At 46.7% G+C, this 18,180-nt stretch overlaps 1 protein-coding gene across 7 annotated transcripts; it reads right to left on the reverse strand.

Moving 5' to 3' along the window:
• Positions 1-708: 708 nt before the first annotated feature.
• Positions 709-17,586, reverse strand: slmapa (sarcolemma associated protein a). 7 transcript variants are annotated; one of them, XM_088390865.1, is made up of 26 exons: positions 16,166-17,585; positions 12,233-12,380; positions 11,809-11,881; positions 10,683-10,719; positions 9,819-9,881; positions 9,593-9,688; positions 9,458-9,529; positions 9,238-9,378; positions 9,020-9,157; positions 8,735-8,903; positions 8,456-8,506; positions 7,883-8,041; positions 7,423-7,488; positions 7,038-7,097; positions 6,886-6,951; positions 6,532-6,612; positions 6,274-6,333; positions 5,980-6,102; positions 5,730-5,804; positions 5,341-5,396; positions 5,059-5,257; positions 4,731-4,848; positions 4,335-4,506; positions 4,020-4,154; positions 3,136-3,223; positions 709-1,912 (listed from the first exon to the last, which is right to left on the reverse strand). In XM_088390865.1, the coding sequence occupies exons 1-25, from the start codon at positions 16,361-16,363 to the stop codon at positions 3,140-3,142; spliced, it is 2,640 nt and encodes an 879-aa protein (XP_088246991.1). In that variant the 5' UTR covers positions 16,364-17,585; the 3' UTR covers positions 709-1,912; positions 3,136-3,139. The 7 variants fall into 7 exon arrangements, with proteins under 7 accessions (XP_088246991.1, XP_088246987.1, XP_088246986.1 ...); XM_088390861.1 differs by having other exon boundaries at positions 5,980-6,105; XM_088390860.1 differs by lacking the exon at positions 3,136-3,223 and having other exon boundaries at positions 16,166-17,586.
• Positions 17,587-18,180: the final 594 nt, after the last annotated feature.

The raw sequence follows: 18,180 nt of genomic DNA on the forward strand, positions 1-18,180 counted from the left end.
ATATATATACTCTCATACTCCCCCATTGTCGTGGCTAACAACAGATCTTTAACAAAATAGTTCTAGTAGCACATCATTCAATAGCATTTTCATTTTACAATTTTCTCTTGCTCTATCCGTGTACTGTAGTGTTCCTCACGATAATTCCTTTATTTTCTTCTTTTCAAACATGGATGTGACGAGACACTACACAAACAGTGATACACAGCGCTACACAACTTCCCGCACGCGCACACAAATGCGTGCAAAAAAAGGTGCTACAGCTAAAGGTCCTTTTGTTGACATGAAATTTGGCGCTTGGACTTCGGAAGTTTATGCAAAAATTGGTGTAAATTTGACAAGGTGGAAAGGACGTTTTTGACTTGAAGGTTGACAAACTTGTAAACTGACAAAATATGATCAAGTTTATAATGTCAACACGAAGTTGGCCGGAAGTTGACAAATAGTTGACAAACTTAATGTTAACTTGGCAAGCAACATGTTAAATTTTGATGTCACAGTTACAAAAGTTGACCAAGTGAACATGAAGTTGTCAAAAGTTGAAAAACAAGTTGACAAAAAAGACAAATCTAAAGTTGGCGGGAAGTTTGACAAACTTGGCAATTGGAATATCTGACAAAAGTTTTAGAAAGTTGACAAAAAAAAAAGCTGAAGTTGACAAGGTGAAGTCAACGTGAAATGGATCAAGTAGATAAAGGTGATACAGAGTTGACAGCGGTTCACAGAAAGTTTTATTTTTTTGACTTGCTATTGATTCAAGTGTGAAAATGCTCACAAACAGCACAACACGAACATTGACGCACTGGGAATCTGTGTGAGCGTGCGAGAGGTTGTGTGCACAAATTTTTGTGTTAAGTTACATTAGAGGCACTTTGACCCCCTTTTTGTGTGCCCTCAAAGTTACCATAAAAAAAAACATATGTTTTTACCATATTTGATCATTTGGTTTCAAGTTTCAAAACCTCTCTCCCACTCCCTCGGAAAAAAAAAAATCAATAATGGGGGGAAAAAACTGGTGGCCATTTCAGATGTCATTAAACATGGCCAACTTGGAGCCGAGCCGAGCAGAGCTTCCACTAAAGAACTCAAATTTCTTTTAGGATAAAAATACAATCGAGTTTTTTTTTTTATGGACAGCAATGATATTTATTTAAAATGTTCAAATCTGACAAATAAGCGACGAGTTACCATGTTGCCAATCAATGAGTTTTTGTTTTTCTTCTGAAACAAAGTCGTTTTGTTATTTTTTGAAAACTTGTTTGCATTTTTGCCAGCAACCAAAATCCTGCATCTCATAATTCTCAAAACACAAAGCTATTTTTGGGGGTTTAAGATAAAAGCAAAAAAAACAACAACAACAACAAATGGTTATTTAGTTATTTATGCTAGTCGGACAGAACGGGCAAAAACGATTGGGCCGCAAGGCGTCTTTCTTCGTGTGGAAGTTCGGTTGGCCTTTCTTTATGTGGAAGTTCGGTTGGCTCCGTGGCAATTTGACAAAAAACGGAAAAATAATCACCATGACTGAGTAAGAGCACAGATTATTAAAAAATGAGAAAACCCCCAAAATAAACTAAACTTCCCGCCGCTCAACAAAATAAATCTGTGAGAAACCACAACCTTTTATATTCCCTCTACAATTATATACAATTTGACTTTATACAAGTGACGCAGTGGCGCACTCCTCGCAAACAATGCACATACGTGTGTGTCTGTGTGTATGCTTTTTGTAGGGTTGTGACTGAGACATTGTCTGGCCCACACAAGAAAGCCCCAATAAACGGGATGTGCGTGCATGTGCGTGAGACCGAGTGCTTCAGGCCGAGCTGCTCTTGGAGAGGTTGGGGTAGATGATGGCTGCCGTCACGGCGACGATCACTGCGATGGCCGGCATCCAGGGGCTCCAGCCGCCCTGTTGGCAGACGCAAAATGTGCACATGCACGCGCAAACCACAAACACACAACAATGGTTTTGCCGTTAGCAGCTTGTATTGTGGTGTCCATTTTGCTAACTTGGACAGGAGAAGTGTTAGTTGGACCTTGAAAGACCCTCAATGTGTAAAAGATTGAGATGGGTTCTTTGTTCCAATTACAAGGCTGCCGTTCGGGCAAACAAAAGCCGAGCGAGAGGCAGTCATATTTAATGATGGCCTTGTTGAGACGAGTCACGTCTGTACTCGTCATTGTTTGGACTCATCCTGATGATGTTATCGCATGAACACGCACGCAAGACACGGCCCAATTGACCCAACTTCCAGGGTTGGTCTAATTTTTATCCTGGTAGTTTTAAGGGTGTATATTTTTTTTTCTCTTTGCATTTAATGGACTTTGTTTTGTCTCCGAGTGAAAATACAATCTTGGTACCTTGAGGGTCTGCTTGAGAACAGGAAGAATTTGAAACAAGGCAAAAAGTATCAAGCGGACTGGAGAACAAATTCAAGCAGGGATGTAAAGCAGGCGCAAGCAAGCGTGAGGAAAAAGAAGCCGACGTGCTCGGGACAAAATGGAACTCGGCTCCTTTGAGACAATGTTTTTCCGAAATACGTCAATGGCTAACAACATCTTTTGAGTTTGGAGATTTCGAGGAGCAGAGTTCCGAGTGTGCGACGCATTCACCAACATGCGTGTACGGCGTCGGGATGAGCAAAGAATGGATGGAAAATGTCCTCTGGGGAGTTCAGGGTCAAACTCTTTGACAGAATTTAGAATTTGTGTTTCAAATGTGAGCCCCTGAATGCCTCGGCCTTTGGAACATTTTCACATCGCAGAGAAAGAGACGAAGAGTGTTTATCGGCCCTTTCTGCAACTCTGTACATTTTTGCCCCCGCCTTCTTCATCTACCTGTAAAAGGCCCAACGACACGGAATGGAAAGACAAAGTCAATCCGGGAATTTGAAAAAAAGAATAAATAAATAAATGAAATCCCGGCATTCTGTCGCAGGGCCAAAAGAGAAAATTGGAGAGAAGACGTCTCGTGACCAACCCGTGTCAGTAAGTTGGCAAAAGAGGCGGGGTGAAAAATTATGCTTTTTAACAGAAAGTTGCAAAAAGGGGCCGGAAGCGAGACAGGCGGCGACATCGGGGGGGAGGGAGGGAAGGGGCGACTGGCAGAGACGGACACACGTCGGCATGTACCTTTCTACCACAACTGGCCGAAACACCAGTAGAGCAGAGCCAGGACAAGACCCATGAAAATGGCTTGGGCAGGCTGCAGTATGGATGGCTATTGGGAGGGAAGGGGTGAGGAGAGCAGAGGAGAGGGATAAGAAGAAATCAGCCGGCAAATAAACATGGGAGGACACAGCAGCGGTGGCGAGGGAAAAGGGTAAAAAAAAAAAATTGTGAGGGTTGCCCCGCAACGCCTGTCAGTCATTATGACATCACTTCCTCCACAAAAGTCCTCACGATTGCAGGAATGGCCACAAAACCTTTTTTGGAATTCCTAACCCAAAGTTACACTGCATACCTGTTAATTCAACAATTTCAAAAATGCAATTATAACGGCAATTAACTTTCGGTGAATTTAGAATGTGCGTGGTCAGACCAGGTAATTCAAATAGGCTTCATCGGGCCACTTGTTACGATCTGGTGGAAAGGCCACGTCTGCAGACATATGGTAAGAATCGACAAATAAATGATGTCAAGCTCTTTGTTTATCCGGCCACGAGATTGCGTGGTTAAACATCCTGACGCAGGGTCGGAAGAGGAGGAAACAACGAGGGAGGGGCGGCGTCAAACCCGCGTCGTGCCACCACACCTCAATTTGGTCTCGAAACGTCAAGTGGCGGACAACCGTCAGAGGTTCCACTGAACTTGGGTTTCTTGGGTGTCCGGGAGTGCGACTCACAAACAACAAAATACACACACGCCACTTTTTCTGCTGCAAATGAACAAGAAAACTAAAAGCAGGGAAACATCAAGAAGCAAACCCAAAAACCAGCTACAGGTGATTGCTTGTCTTTGCCCCGACGTGCACCCTCATAGTCGCTGCGTGCATGTGTGTGCACACGTGCACTCACAGAGCTGTTCTTGTCCTGCAGCAGCTTCAGGTTGCTCCTGCACTGCTCCAGCTCCTGGTGGATGTTCGTCTTCTCCTGCTCCGTTTTCTCGTAACGCTGGCGGAGGTCCGACAGCAGCGACTGCGTGTCTTCATACTGTGACACAAAGTTAGCCGTACGTCATATAATTGAGTGGTCCCCAACCTTAGGATTACTTTTAAAAACAATTCTAGAAAATCAAAATCAAATGTCGAAAGCATCGATAAATCGAATAATCGCAGATTACGGACGTACCACTGATATAATGAACAGAGTGTTGTGTGTGTGTATGAGTACTTCTTTCTGCAGCGTGTGCGTGCGGTCCTGGGCCTGGTCCAGCTGGCTCTTCAGCCGACATTCATCCTGCTGGTGCTGGTTCTTTAGAGAACCCAGCTTGCCATGCAGAACCTCTTCTCGCTTCTCCAGAGACTCCAGAACGCCACCGAGGACCACACTCTGAGCCTTGGTGCTGCAGAGACCCAAGCGGGAGTAAAATATAAAAAAAAAAAAAAACTCTTTTAGATCAATGCAATCATTTGCAAAATGGCACCGAGCTCTACAGTTGGTTGACAACTAATTGAGCAAATTAGTAGGGGAGCAGTTACTAGTTGCATCTTTTTGTTGACAGTTTTTGATCCCTAATCTCAGGGACGGGCGAGATAGCGAAGGTTCACTGTCATCAATCGGATGTACCTGCACAGTTCGGCCTCCAGGCAGCGCAGTTTGTCCGTGAGCGTTGCCTTCTCCTTCTTCAGGCCGTCACAGTCCAGCTGCAAAGACGCACACCTCTGCTGCAGTGTGGCGCATTCCCCTAGGACCAAGGAGGCCGGACACACTCGATGAGGACAGCGTTCCCGAGCCGACGGACTTTACAAAGGATCGTAATTCTCTCTGCTTTGTTTAGTTGGACTGGAACAGTTCGAGTTCACTGCCACCATACTGCGTTCATACTTTGATGTGTGACGACAGCTGTGGGGAAGGCCTGCTTTGGGGGCCCTTGTTTGACTTTTTACTGGCCTACCCTGCAGCTGACTTGCGTTGTCGCCTTGCTGCCGCGCAAAGTCCTCCTGCAGCCGGCCGATCTCCTCTTCGTACTTGGCGGCCGTGCTCCTCCAGCGCTCCAGCTCGCGCCGCACGCTGCCCAGGTCCTCCTGCTGGGCGGCGATGTCGCGCTCCCGCTCCGCCGTGGCCGCCTCCATGGCATGCCGCAGGACGAGGATCTGGGACAGGCGGGAGGGAGGGAGGACACGCGTGAGATGTGAAATGGTTTGTGAGGGGCCGTCATAAGCGGAGGGGCAGCTACCTCCTCCTGGGCGGAGTTGAGGTCCTCCATGCCGGCCTGCAGCTTCTCGAGCTGAGCTGTACGTGCACAAAATATATAAGGCAGAAGTGGAAGGTCAACAGAGGAACGGAAACAAGCAGAGCAGCCACGTTTGTCTGTCATGAATCATGGCCAATTTTTTTTTTTTAGAATGTTTTTTGTATTTTATTCCTAATATTTGTGTACTTTACCTCTAATTTTTGTCAGATATTTTATTTCATACGTTTAGTATTTTGTATTTTCCACCTAATGTTTGGTATTTTGCCTAATATTTGCTTATTGTTCATGTCATATGTCGACTTGGTGAGCATTGTTTTTTAATATGTTATCAGGTTTGTTTAGTTTGGTATTTCACGTGTGCATGTACTAACTCAGCAGGTACTGGATCTGTTTGGTCGACTCCTCAGTCTGTTGAGAGTTAGTCTTCCTCTCCTCCTCCAGCAGAGCTAAATAAAAATAACAATGCATCCAATTTACATAGCGATTCTCTGGACACTCAAAGACGATAAACAGCGACCCTGCGGTTCCTGAACGACCAGCTCGGGCTGCCACATGCACACATGATCATGTCGAATGAGCTCGAATGCAGATTGTGGTTATTATCGCTGAATTTGCTGTCACCTTGAAGCTCCAGACATTTCTGTTTCCCGGTGTTGGCTAACTCCTGGGCCTCCAGAAGCTCCCTGTGGAGGTGGTGGATGACCTGTTCCGTGTCGCTGGGCTCCAAGCCGGCCCGATGCAACTCTGCTACAAAAAAAACAAACCAATTTACCATCACAAAATGTAAGAGCTTTCCTTACTAATGATACTGGTCTTAGTGGTGCACTAATACTACCTGGAGGACGTACGCCTTACGAGCGGATTATTTTTCTTTCATGAGAACACCACAAAAACATTGCCCGTTGCCACGGTTACCTTTGAGCAGAGCTACTCTGTTCAGCGGTTCGTTGAGCTCCTGGTCGTCCATATTGCCATCTGAAACAGTTTTCATTCGTCATTTTTTCCACTCACAACATTTGATCTCTTATCAGGAGGTGCTACGCATTCACTTTAATTGTTTTTTTTTTTTTAAACTTGTGAGTTGCACAGGTAAAGTGAAGAAAAGAAAAACTCTCCTTGGTGTACAGTATGAAACAACAACACAACAACTTATGACAAATGAGTTTGGCTGACCTGACGTATCGTCACTGCTGCGGTCTTTGCTAGGACTCAGTGTATCCGACATGTCCGACTCTTTGGCATCGATCTGGCTTCCTGTGGACGTAGACAAGTAGCATTTGGTGTCAAGGAAAAATGATGAAGTGATGGATCTTGACTGAGACAACAATCTTTGTCAGCCAAGTTTAGCCTGGCTTGTGAGCAGAAGTTAGCACGTCTTCATCTTTTGTGATTGCATTTTTTTCTGAATCATCAATTTTAAAAGCAGTAGAAATGATATTGCTGTCAAATACATTCGAGTTGACAATTAGCGTCCATCAAATTGCTAACGTTATCTAATATTGTGATTTGGGGAACAGCAATGTTTACTTTTGAGTCGACACGGGCTGGCGAGCATGTCGTCTCCGTCTGTCTGGTTGTTCTGTAGGTGGGCATCTGATAAACAAGCAGACAAAACGGATGGCGTGAAGAAACGATTGTGGGATTCATCAACACAATCCCTCCTCTTCAACATTTCTCACCATCAAAGTTGGAAAGTTTGTGGATGGACGAACTGACGGCTTCTTTCAGCTGCTTCACCGCTGCAGTAAGCAAGCAAGCGTGAGAACTTAACAACACAACTGACGTTGACTTCATTAGGTGGGCTAGAGAACGGTTTCATAGTTTTCCAGAGATCAAATTTGAAGCTTTTCAGGAGTAACACTCTGAAAACGCAACATTTCAAGCATCTTATAGATGAGCATGCAAAAGAAATTCCCACACGTTGAAGTAATCACGGGGCTTCCACCGCTGATGAAGAATCCAAGTGGAGGAGTCGGCAGCAAAGAAAGAACACCCTCCCCCAAAAGATGGGGGAAAACTCCAAAAGAAAGCTGAAACACGCCGTGAGGTTGGATTTGTACTCACGCGGACACTCGATCAACTGTTGGATTCGAGTGGTGTCTCCTCCGCTGTTGTTAACGTGACAGTTGTCTGACAGAAACAGAGAAATCGGAGTTACTTGTTCAATGCGTGATCTCTCAAGACAGAAGAGCACAAAGAGCCTCCAGATAAGGCAGCGAGCGAGTGACCATTCAAGACGGATGCCACAACGGAGATCTGAGCGGGTATTCGTCAAAATGGCGACAAGAAGTGGATGGACAGAACGCAGACAAAGACGGACGGCTCAAGTGACAAACTCAAATATCGGTTCCCGGCTTCGTAGGCAAATTGCTCTTGGTCACTTCCTGTTTGTGTTCACAAAGTGTTGCCTTGCTTCAAAATCGCTACCAGAACTTCAAATTTAAAAAGTCACATTCAGGATTCAAGAGAGACTCCTAACTGAGACTGAATGGGGTCCAGAGATTGAATTGAATATGTGGACTACCATCCACATCTCCAACTGCACCGTCGTCCGTGTCTGTGTCTTCATCGTCCTCGTCCTCATCTTCCTCGCGGCTCTCAGGCGGTTGCTGGTTCAGCTCGTCCTCGGCCGGTCGGTCCTCTGCGGGCGCCGTCGTTGCAGGGGAGGCTTCTTCTTCTTCATCTGCCACGTGACCACATCACACAAACGCCGATTTGCAGAGGGACCCTTCGCTGCTCGTGCACCTACACCGTTTCAGTGAGCTCATTCCAACACCAGACGCCAATCAGCAGCCCAACCTTGATCATTTTTTTTCTCCACCCATTTGAGAATCCACCTAGAAAGTCCACCAAGCACCATCGTTTCGCAAAGAGAACCCAAACACCCTTCCCTGTCATTCTTGAGACAAATGAACCGGCTTCACCCAAGTTGTGACACTTGAACCGTGGACAGCAGCAGCGAGAGGAAGCACAAGAACAAGTGATGGAGGGAAACGTACGGATGAAGAAAGACAGAGCAGCATGCAACCCGCAATCAAACTTGCTGCATGCAGGAGCAGAAGTGAGCCGAATGGCCGGAGGAGACACGTGGACTCACCCAGACTGTTGTTTTCCTTAACGCTTTTCTCCTGAAGCTGCTCTAAGCGCACTGTGGACAACAGCAAGGGAAAGAGGAGATGGCTATCTCAATGGTGGCCATCAGCGTGTTGCGGGTATGCTGCCTTGTTCCCCGAGCACCCGACAAAGCATTGATTCAGATGTAAAACCGTTTTCTGCTCTTTTGTTTACGACTTGAATGTGATTCCTCTCCGATGTTCTGTTAACTTCATATTTAGTCAGCACGAGGCGTCATTTGGAGGTCGTGTGTATTGGGTACCCTGCAGGGCGGCGAGCCTCTCGTTGGTGAAGTCGTTGTCGGCCTGCAGCGCCTCGATGCGTGCCTGAAGAACCTGTTCCTTCTCCTCCATCTCCTCGATGCGCAGCTCCATCTCCCTTTTCTCCGACGCCCCCCGCTGAGTCAGCTCCTCTTGGCGGCCCTCCGCTGCCTGCCGGAGGAAATTCATTCGTCAAAATGATCTGAAGAGCGTACCGGTTGGAGAATTTGAAAGCGCAACAAATGAGGGAGTGTGCTTCATGGCAAAGCGTCACGAGGCCTCCTCACCTTGATTTTGTCAGTGAGCTCTTTGATCTCATTGACGGCAGCATTGTACTTGCTGGCCAGCTCCCTCAGCTCTTCCTGACCTCGCTGGGACATCTCCTTCAGGTGCGTGCACTCGTCCTCCGTGTTGCTGAGCGAGCGCTGCGGGCGGGTGACAAATGTCTTAAAAAGCACAGAGCTTTGCGTTGGCGGGCCGACAGCGAGCAAAGCGCGGGTCGCACCTCCACCTCTGACAGCTTCCGGACCACCTCGATCTTTTCCTGCAGGACCCGCCGCAGAGACTCCTTGGCCGTGGTCTCGTAGTTGTGTTTGTCCTCTTGCAGGGCCAGCAGCTCCTTACGAATGCCGTCCTCCGTCTGGGACTGACGGCGGATGCCAAAAAATGCACTGGATCAATCTTGAGATCACAATGTGGAGACTCCAGAGAGAAACGTGGCTCACCTTAGAGTAGGCCTGCAGCTGAGTGCCCATCACCTCCAGTCTGGACAGCAGACGGTCTTCATCAATCAGTGCCTGACAAAGGAAAAAGTGTTGGCTCCATCCATCCGTTGGTCCTTCCAAAGAGGTGTTTCCCACCTGCCAGCTGCTCTCCGAGGCCTCCTGAGTAGTGGTGAGCACACGCTGCAGCGTAGCGAGCTTCTGCTCCAGCATCTGCTCTCGGTGTAAGGCCTCCTGTCGCACAGGTCCAACCAGAAGAGTATCGAGTCAGCTCGCAACAACAACATTGTCTGGCTTAAGTTGAACATTGGTTACCATTGAATATCTCTATTTTTTGTGCGATAAGAGATAAGGCAGCTGTTACCTGTAGATACTGGGAGAGCTGAAACAGTTCCTGAGAATACATACTGGGAGTGTTGGCTGCAACCTAGAAAAGACACACAACCAGTTCAGTGACAGACAGCCCACTGAAAAGCTCAAAAGAGTTGAGTGGAATGCTAGAAAGTTCAAATATTTGGGATTCTTGTCACACAAATTCAAAACGGGAATGCTACATTAGCTTACCTAGCTAGGAGGCTAGCTACTGTATTGGTTTATTGAAACAGTACTTTGCTGTTTTACATGACAATGATGCAACAATTTTGCAAACACATTTTACACGCACTTGTAAAAATTCCGACTTTTCGGGCGGAGAGTCCCAATTTGGCAAACCGTTGATCCATTTGTGCCACTTGATGCTCAAGTCCTACTTATTCATCTCGATGGAGAAAATGAAATTCCCCTCAAAAAAATTAATTCAAATACTGTGCGAGTATTTGAATCCAGTAAGAGGGATCAAAGTTCAAGCGGTCAACTTGAAATGGGCCTGGATGTGAAAGGCGATCGAGAACCTCATGTCACTTGGTTCAAATGAGGTCAGTCGCACACGTTACATTCCTTAAACAGGTTACACTGGGGCCCCCTGCTGTTCTTCTGACAGTTGGAAGACACAGAACAGAACACCACAAGCTCTTCTCTGTAACTTTTATAACTCAGCTAAGCTAAGCGGACGGCATCTGCACACTCCGCCCACTCGTGGAAATATGTAGGGGGAGAGATTGGCGGCGATCCACACATTCCGTACATCAGCTGACCACTCGGCACGCACACACCGGGGCAAATGAGAGAAATCCCGTCAGCGCTTCACGCCCCACCGCGCACACACCCACCAAGCACGTTACGTCCTCACCTTGTCTACAGGCAGCGGCAGCGGAGCCTGGATGACACTGAAAAGACAGAGAACATTTGGTGGAACCAGATGGGAGGGGAGGACACACAAACAACAGCAATATTGCCAAGATGGCCATTGTTGACCCTCGTTTTCTTACGTGTATAGAAATGTGTACTCTGCTTTAGAGCATGAATAAATGAGATTAATAATCCGGATTCCAATGTTAAAAAAATAATCCTGATGACCTTCTAGGCCATAATTGCCCAGCTGTTACTTAAGAAAAACATGAAGTCGAATGTGTGTCACCAACGCAGATATCTATGATGGCGTCTTGTTAATGTGTAACCGTCTGGTAACACCTCCAAAAACAACTCTGAGCAAATACAAGTGTCCGTTCGCTGGCTCGCACATATTAAATTGGACTTGCGTTTAAAAATCAGTCTGGATTCGTTAAGGCTACTCAATGATGTCAGCTCCTGAAGACTCAAGACCAAAATCAGTGTCAAGTTTGCGGTGTGGGGAATCGAAATTCCACTTCAACTCAGCGTTGGACCTTAACATCACAAAGTACAAGACAAATAAAAACGCTGCTCGGGCTTGTGGACAAACGCCCGTTACCTGCCTTGCGTTCCTGCTGCATTCAGCGGATGGCGCACCGACACAGGGCGGAGATCAAAGTTCACCCTCACTATCTGCGGCTGACCAACTGGCTGAGATTTCGGACCTGATTTTCCGAGCTGCCGTTAGCAAACATCAACGTTCTCTCCTTAAACGCTCTGAAGCCAGATGCTGAATAAACGGATGGTCCTCCTTGAACTTGTGCTAGCTCCGCCCCTCGAGATGAGCAGTGCGTGAACAAGCGCACCTCATGACTAGAGCTAACTTAGGGCGAGGGGGGGCAGACTGACTCACCTCATCAGGTGATGAAGGAGGCGGGCTGCTTCGGCATGGTTAGGGGGAGGTGTTGTGCAAAACAACTTATTTATTTTGAAAAAAGGAGGGGGGTTATTTCTGAGGGAAATAAAGCCATCTATTTTATTTAAAGGTCAGAGTTGAGCACAAGTACGATAGATTCGCTGCGCTTTTTGAAGAAAGCTAATCAAGCGATTCATGTTCGAGCTTAATGGATCCGTGTTAGACTTACTCGCTTCGTCGGCGTGCCTCCATCCCTTCAGGCAGGAAGAGTTTGATTGTTGACACAATGCAGCCATGTGTGACTGGAAACACACACACAAAAAAAAAACATTAGTAATTTCAATTCAATTTTCAATGTCCCCTGTTTGTTGACTCCAGATTGTGGCGATTCGAGAAGCCATTTGGAATGAGGTCATGGAGGATGAACTTTTGCTGGGACGCTAATTTGAAAGGCTTGGTAGTGGAGCTGAAAATCTGACCCAAATGTCCATATTGTGCGCATGTGTGTGTGTGAGCTTTGAGGTGAGCCGCGAGATGTCCTTAAGGGCAATCCCAAGTGCACCACATGCGGGTTAGCAAGGTCAGGCTATTAGCGCTTAATAAAAAAAAACTTTTCAGTGTTAATTTTTTCCGGCAGCCAAACCACAGTGTACCTTTGCGTGTGTTCTCCGTGACATCCACACCAAACTGGATGATGTCTCCCGAGAGGACCTCGCAGGGCGGACTCTCCTCCGAGCCCCGACTCAACCGCTGGCTGTTAATGAAGGTCCCATTGCTGCTTTTAGTGTCCTGCAGGTAGAACTGTGGGGAGGGAAGGGGGGATACTTTGTGAATTAAATAGAGTCATTCAATACAAAGGATTAAGAAAATATGATTGCTCCAGACAATAGATGGGTGGAGACAATCTCTCAATGTTCTGAACTCCTGCTTCTTTGCCTGTTTTTGGCATCAAGCAAGTTGCCATAGCGTGGATGTTGCTCAACCTCAGACAGTGGCCATGTTTTTTCTTCAACAAGTTTGAAACTGATGAACGCTGATGTTGATCGTGTGGGAATCCTCCAGCAATGGTCATCATTTATTAGCACGCTTGTAAACATTGCGCCGATGCAGGGCGTTACACAACACGGACGCAGCTCTCCTCAAAAAGGAACAGCGGCACGGTGTGAAGAAAAAAACACCAACAACGACAGCAACTCATGCACTCATTCGCACGTCGGGCAGCGACGGCGCGTGAATGTTAAGCACGTACTTACAGAGGCGAGTAAACACGTAAAACGAAGCGCGCGCACGGGGCTACTGGTCACACACACAAACACACAATTTGATGTAAGCGCATGATAGTGGCGGCGCGTGGGGGGCGCGTCATCCATCACCTCGTCATTGTGACTGAAAACAAGACAGCGTTGATCTACTGGAGAGGGAGGAGAGAGTCCCACTGAGCTCACCATTCATCAGACTGCAGTGTGCCCACCCGCAGCACACACACATGCGCACACACACTTACCACTTGTCCCCATGGTAACCTGGAGACAGGGAGGAGGGACCTAAGTTAGGGCGAAGGCGCTATAGAAATAAAGATGTCTTGTATTGTAGTTGCGCGTTCCACCCGGCAAAATCTCCACGGCCTCCTCTTGTACCTGTGTGCCTTTAAGAGGCGGGGCCTGGCCTGGTTACCAATGACTTTAGAGTTGGCTGTTGTGGGCGCAGGTTAGCAGCTAACCGTTAGCCAGTGTACATACTTAGGTTTAAAAAAAAAAAAATTCAGACAGCTTCTTCTTTCTGTTGTCATGAATGCATCACTTGTCAACCCAACTCGGCATATTTCATCGCCACAGCTGCCAGATTTCTACACCCACTTTTGGGATGTTTCTCTGAAATACCAAACAGACACCATGAATGGATGGAAGGATCGAGTTCCACAAATCGCGGTCCGTTTTATGACATCCTGAGGGACAGACTTAATACATAGAGCCTCCTTTGGGACCAATCGGCCCTCGACTTCTTCAAGGTCCAATCGGATCGTCCACATTCAAACACGTGGTGCGGTGGGGGAATCGAGTGGAAAATCTCCATGTGTGGCCGCACCTGAAGCCTGAAGCAAGTTTGTGACTCATCAACAAAAGGGTGTGTTGCTGATTTATATATACACAGCGAAAACACCGCATGGGCGCTGAAAACATCCGAGAACAAAAGTAAAACCGTAATACCACCACCCTAACCCGTGACAAACTGAAAATCAACAGTTTGGCAGCTTCAATGGTTGTATTCCTCAGGTGTCCCCATTTTCTAATAATACATGGCATGGAAAAACCTTGACAAAAAAAGTCCATGTTGTCAGTACAAGTGAGTACACGCTGGTCTGGCATTTACGTGCCAACAAGCACCAGAGCTGATAACCCTCACATGCTGCTTATCATCTACCTTTTCCAAGCATTCCTCGCTCACATGACCAAAACATGCAGGACTTAACGCTAAAGTGGGCAAACTGGGGATTACAACCTTGTGGACGAATATTGCTCAAAGACGTCACGGGCGAACCACGTCCTCTTGGAGGATTTGCCGGTGTGATCCGCTCATCTGGCACGTGGATGAGCCGGTGACGCCGGGGGTCGTCAATCTGCTTTAATCTGATACAGATCTGCCTGAGCGGACCACTGAGTGGCTTGCTAGCAGGCTTCGGCTTCTGTGGGGTAACTAAGACAGCGCCCTTTAGAAGATGCCGTCTTAATATGTTTGGGTCTGGGGGAGCCCTTACGGAGACAATTCTGTTTTTTTGCTCAGAATATGAAAAATGGAACATAACTGCCATGCCTGAAGCTTTTCATGATCTACAAGCCATGTTTCAAGTACCACACACTCGCATGTCAGGTTTGGCTGCCAAACACTCCTACCTTGTAAAAACGGTCACTGGCGTTGAGCGCAAAGCAAAACTGTGCCCGACGTGATCAAACTCTCAAAGTCACATGATTCAAAAAAAAAAAAAAAGGTTTTTACTGCAAGAGGAAGTGACAGTTATTGAGCAAAAATACTGCTAGCTAATTCCTGTGCGCATCTGACAACATCTGGTGAACATCAAATGCTCCATGGTTGGCATGCCAATATATTTTGAAATGGCGAAAATGAATGTGTTATATTAAAAAAAACCTTTTTTTTTCAAAGCTGGTTGTGGGATGAATCACACATTAAGACACAACTATTCAAATTAACCAACAGAACAATTCGATGAAATATAACACAATAATCACTACACATCGGGTATTAACGATTCAAAATCAGGACACGACGCTTCGTTGTATTTCTTTGTTGTCGACACCCGAATGCTAATCCGATGTGGATGCGGAAAACTCAAAGTTCCAAGTGTCCCCATGGCCCACACTTGGTCTAAGCCTGCGACTCCCCGGGCCTGCTGAACCTGTTTGGCAGCTGAGTGACGACAGATATCCCGCGAGGGCCAGCGCACATTACGCACGTCTGCTGCAGACCTCAGATGAGAGGAGTTTAAGAACAAAAACATAAAAACTTTAATGGGGATGACACCACAGTGACCTTTGTTTGTTATTTACAGTATACGAGACTTTACACAGATTTCATCGGCCGGATCAAATAAGGATTTTGCATTTTATGCAAAATCCACGAGTGGGTGTAATGTCAAAATTTGCTGGTCGATCCGTGACATTTATCAGATGCGCAAAACAATACTTTTCAGCATATATAGTTGGATTTTTTTCTTAATTCTCACTCTATCGATCTATCCATCTAACGGGCATCGGTTATATGCGGATTATATGCAGTGGGAGGATAAATCTACGTCAGGTGTTGAACTTCCCACTTATGAATTCCACGCAGGGCAGCGTGTCACCTTCTGCGACGGCACCGGTAAACAACAGCGAGACCATAAAAGGCAGAAAAACATCCAGCTGTTTCGAGCGGTGTAAAAAGAGCAGCGGCCGTGACATGTATTCCGCCAAAACGAAGCGTATTTTGTTCAAATAGGTCAGCCCGGCCCAGTTTGTCCGCAGGATTAATGACTCGCAGGTACTTTGTCAAGCGGGCATAACTTGAGTGGCAAATATTTTGGCACGCCAGTGCATGAATCCCGAAGCGTTCCAGGCCTTTTTTCCTTTGGCCGTGTAATAATGAGGAACCCAGGGTGCGTATCTTTATTTAACACCAAGTCCCCTGGATGCTAGGGACATTTTCTACGCTGCTTTGAGATTATTTATCACCTTCCACAACACCACGCTGGATTTGTCTCTGCCGCAGGACCGCACGGCGGACGTGCGCCCTTAAAATAACCCAATTTGTTCGGCTTTAATTAAAAGTTCACACTCTGAGGGGGAAGTCTGCCCAAGGGATGGCAGGTCAAAAAAGAAAAGAACTAAAGAGAGAGTGTTTGTGTGTGCGTGCATTAGTGACAGGCCTTCTGGTAATTTAAACATGACTCAAGACTCTGAGCAGGCCATTTGTGGAGTTGCCGCCTGAAATATTTTAACTGTTTCGGGATCAGGTTTGTGTCAGACAGTCATCCCTCATTTATTGTGGAGGGTATCAAATGAGAACCGTGATCTTCAGTGCCTAAGACTTACCTTGCCAGTCTTGTGGTCAAACCAGACCAGGGCGTGGTTCCTCGACAGCACCTTGCAGTCGAAGGTGGCGTTGTTCTGCGTCGGCCGGCAGCGAGCCACCGACCGGCCGATTTTGACGGGATCATCCAGGTACACATGCCTCTCCTGGAATGGGTGCGAGTTGGGTCGGCAGGCGAACACGGCAAGAGGTGAAGGCATTGATTTTGGCTTGAGGGTGTTACTCCAACCGGACACAAGGGACAGCTTTTCTTGATCCAGAGTGGCAGGAGTTGGTGTTCCAATCTCCCTGACGAATAATCAACTGTATCGGGGGCTTGCGTACAGGCTCTGTGGTTAGGGGGGCTGAGGCACTAACTAATAAACATTGTCCGCTGTGCACGACTCAGGTAGAAAAACGATGCCCGCCCGTAAGCATAACGACAGATGCCATGTGTCAAGACTTGCATGACTGAGTACAGGAGGGACAGTCTGGCAAACAGTCCCCCACGTCCATCAAACTCGACCAGGACTGAAGCAAGGAGAGAAGGAAGCTTCCTGGACTACTACAAATGTAATCTTGATTACTTTCGATAATCTGTCCAAGGATGAGTCGATAGAACGCCCAGGCGCCTATTCTTGCAGTGCAACTGCACACAATCACTCGTTTTTATAACTATAATTGATTTTAGATTTGCATGTAAGTAAGGGACGAAAACGTTGCTATTAGAACTTCATTCACCATGCAAAAGGTATTTGAGGAACGCAGTTAGAGAATTGAGATAATTACCAGGTAGAAAAGTCAAATCACTTCCGTCATTCCGTTAAGTAACCGCCGTTTGGATGATATATTGGGGGGAAAATAAGACACTCGCTGGTCGGAATTAGCAGTGTAAACTACAGGGGGTGGGGGTAATGCTAATTGGAGAGCTCGACAGTAGTAGTGAACAAGTCAAGTGCTAACGCGGCTAGGCGGCTAAGCTAATGAGTGCTCGCAAACTTATCCTTCGGGCCCCGGAAGGCTCTCTGCGTACCCTTCACGACCAGCTCGCTTAACACGTGGGAACGAAATGCCATTTTAGTCGCCCTCGCAAGGCGTTAATCCCCGTCGTTCTGCTACGAGCGACTCAGTGAGAGCTGCCTTAGCTTTGAACAGCTAACCGGCTAAGTGACAGTCGGCGGAAAAATAAAAAACAGAGGGGGAGTTTCTTCTTCAGCGCCCCCTGCTTGGATACACGGAAAATCCCCGGCGCAGGCCTGCTGAACGGCGCTGTCATGCGCTTCCCTCGCTCCGGCTCGCGTCTCCAACTTATTGTCGTCGCCTCGGTGCAGTTTCCTGGTCGGAACATAGAAGTTGTCCTCCTCCGCGAGTCGCGGCCGCCATCGTGTAACCAAAGAGCCGACTACTGGCCGTGCTGCGTTCACAAACCCGATGACATCAACTTCTACTGGCTCTGGCTCCTATGCTGAGCTCATCAAATCCCGACATACATTTACATACGGTATTGGATGTGTACTACACGTATTTTAACTAATCGTGTGTATCACAGCATTAAGTGTATTACAATTACGTTTTTTTTTTTTTTTGGCTTATACGGAGGTCAAGAAATGTGCGCGATACATTGTGGAGATCTTGGAAGCTGAGAGCAAATCAATACTGCCTCGGAACGGTGCGCTGTACGAATTGAAGGATAAGCCGCCCCAGTGCTCTTCATTATGTTCCACACGTCACAAAGTTCTCATGGAAGGCATTTGACCTAAGGATTTATGCAGATATTTCTTTGTAAACTTTAAGAGACATTAAATGTGTCCATTATTTTGGACATTGAAATTCATAAATGTGTGTATGAATATATGAAATTCTAAACAGACAATACGTGTATACAGACTATACAACTGTTTAATATAGTTTTTAAATGATACAATAATTTAATTTAAAAAAAATACCAAGTGATCCTTGTGAGAATCAGTGTTAAAAACAGAAGTTTTTTTAGAGTTCACTGTAATTAACTGGTGGGTATTTACTTTTCCGAGCTCCC

The sequence above is a fragment of the Syngnathus floridae genome, chromosome 11, assembly GCF_059516105.1.
Source record: "Syngnathus floridae isolate MCC-2025c chromosome 11, RoL_Sflo_1.0, whole genome shotgun sequence".
Lineage (NCBI taxonomy): Eukaryota > Metazoa > Chordata > Actinopteri > Syngnathiformes > Syngnathidae > Syngnathus > Syngnathus floridae.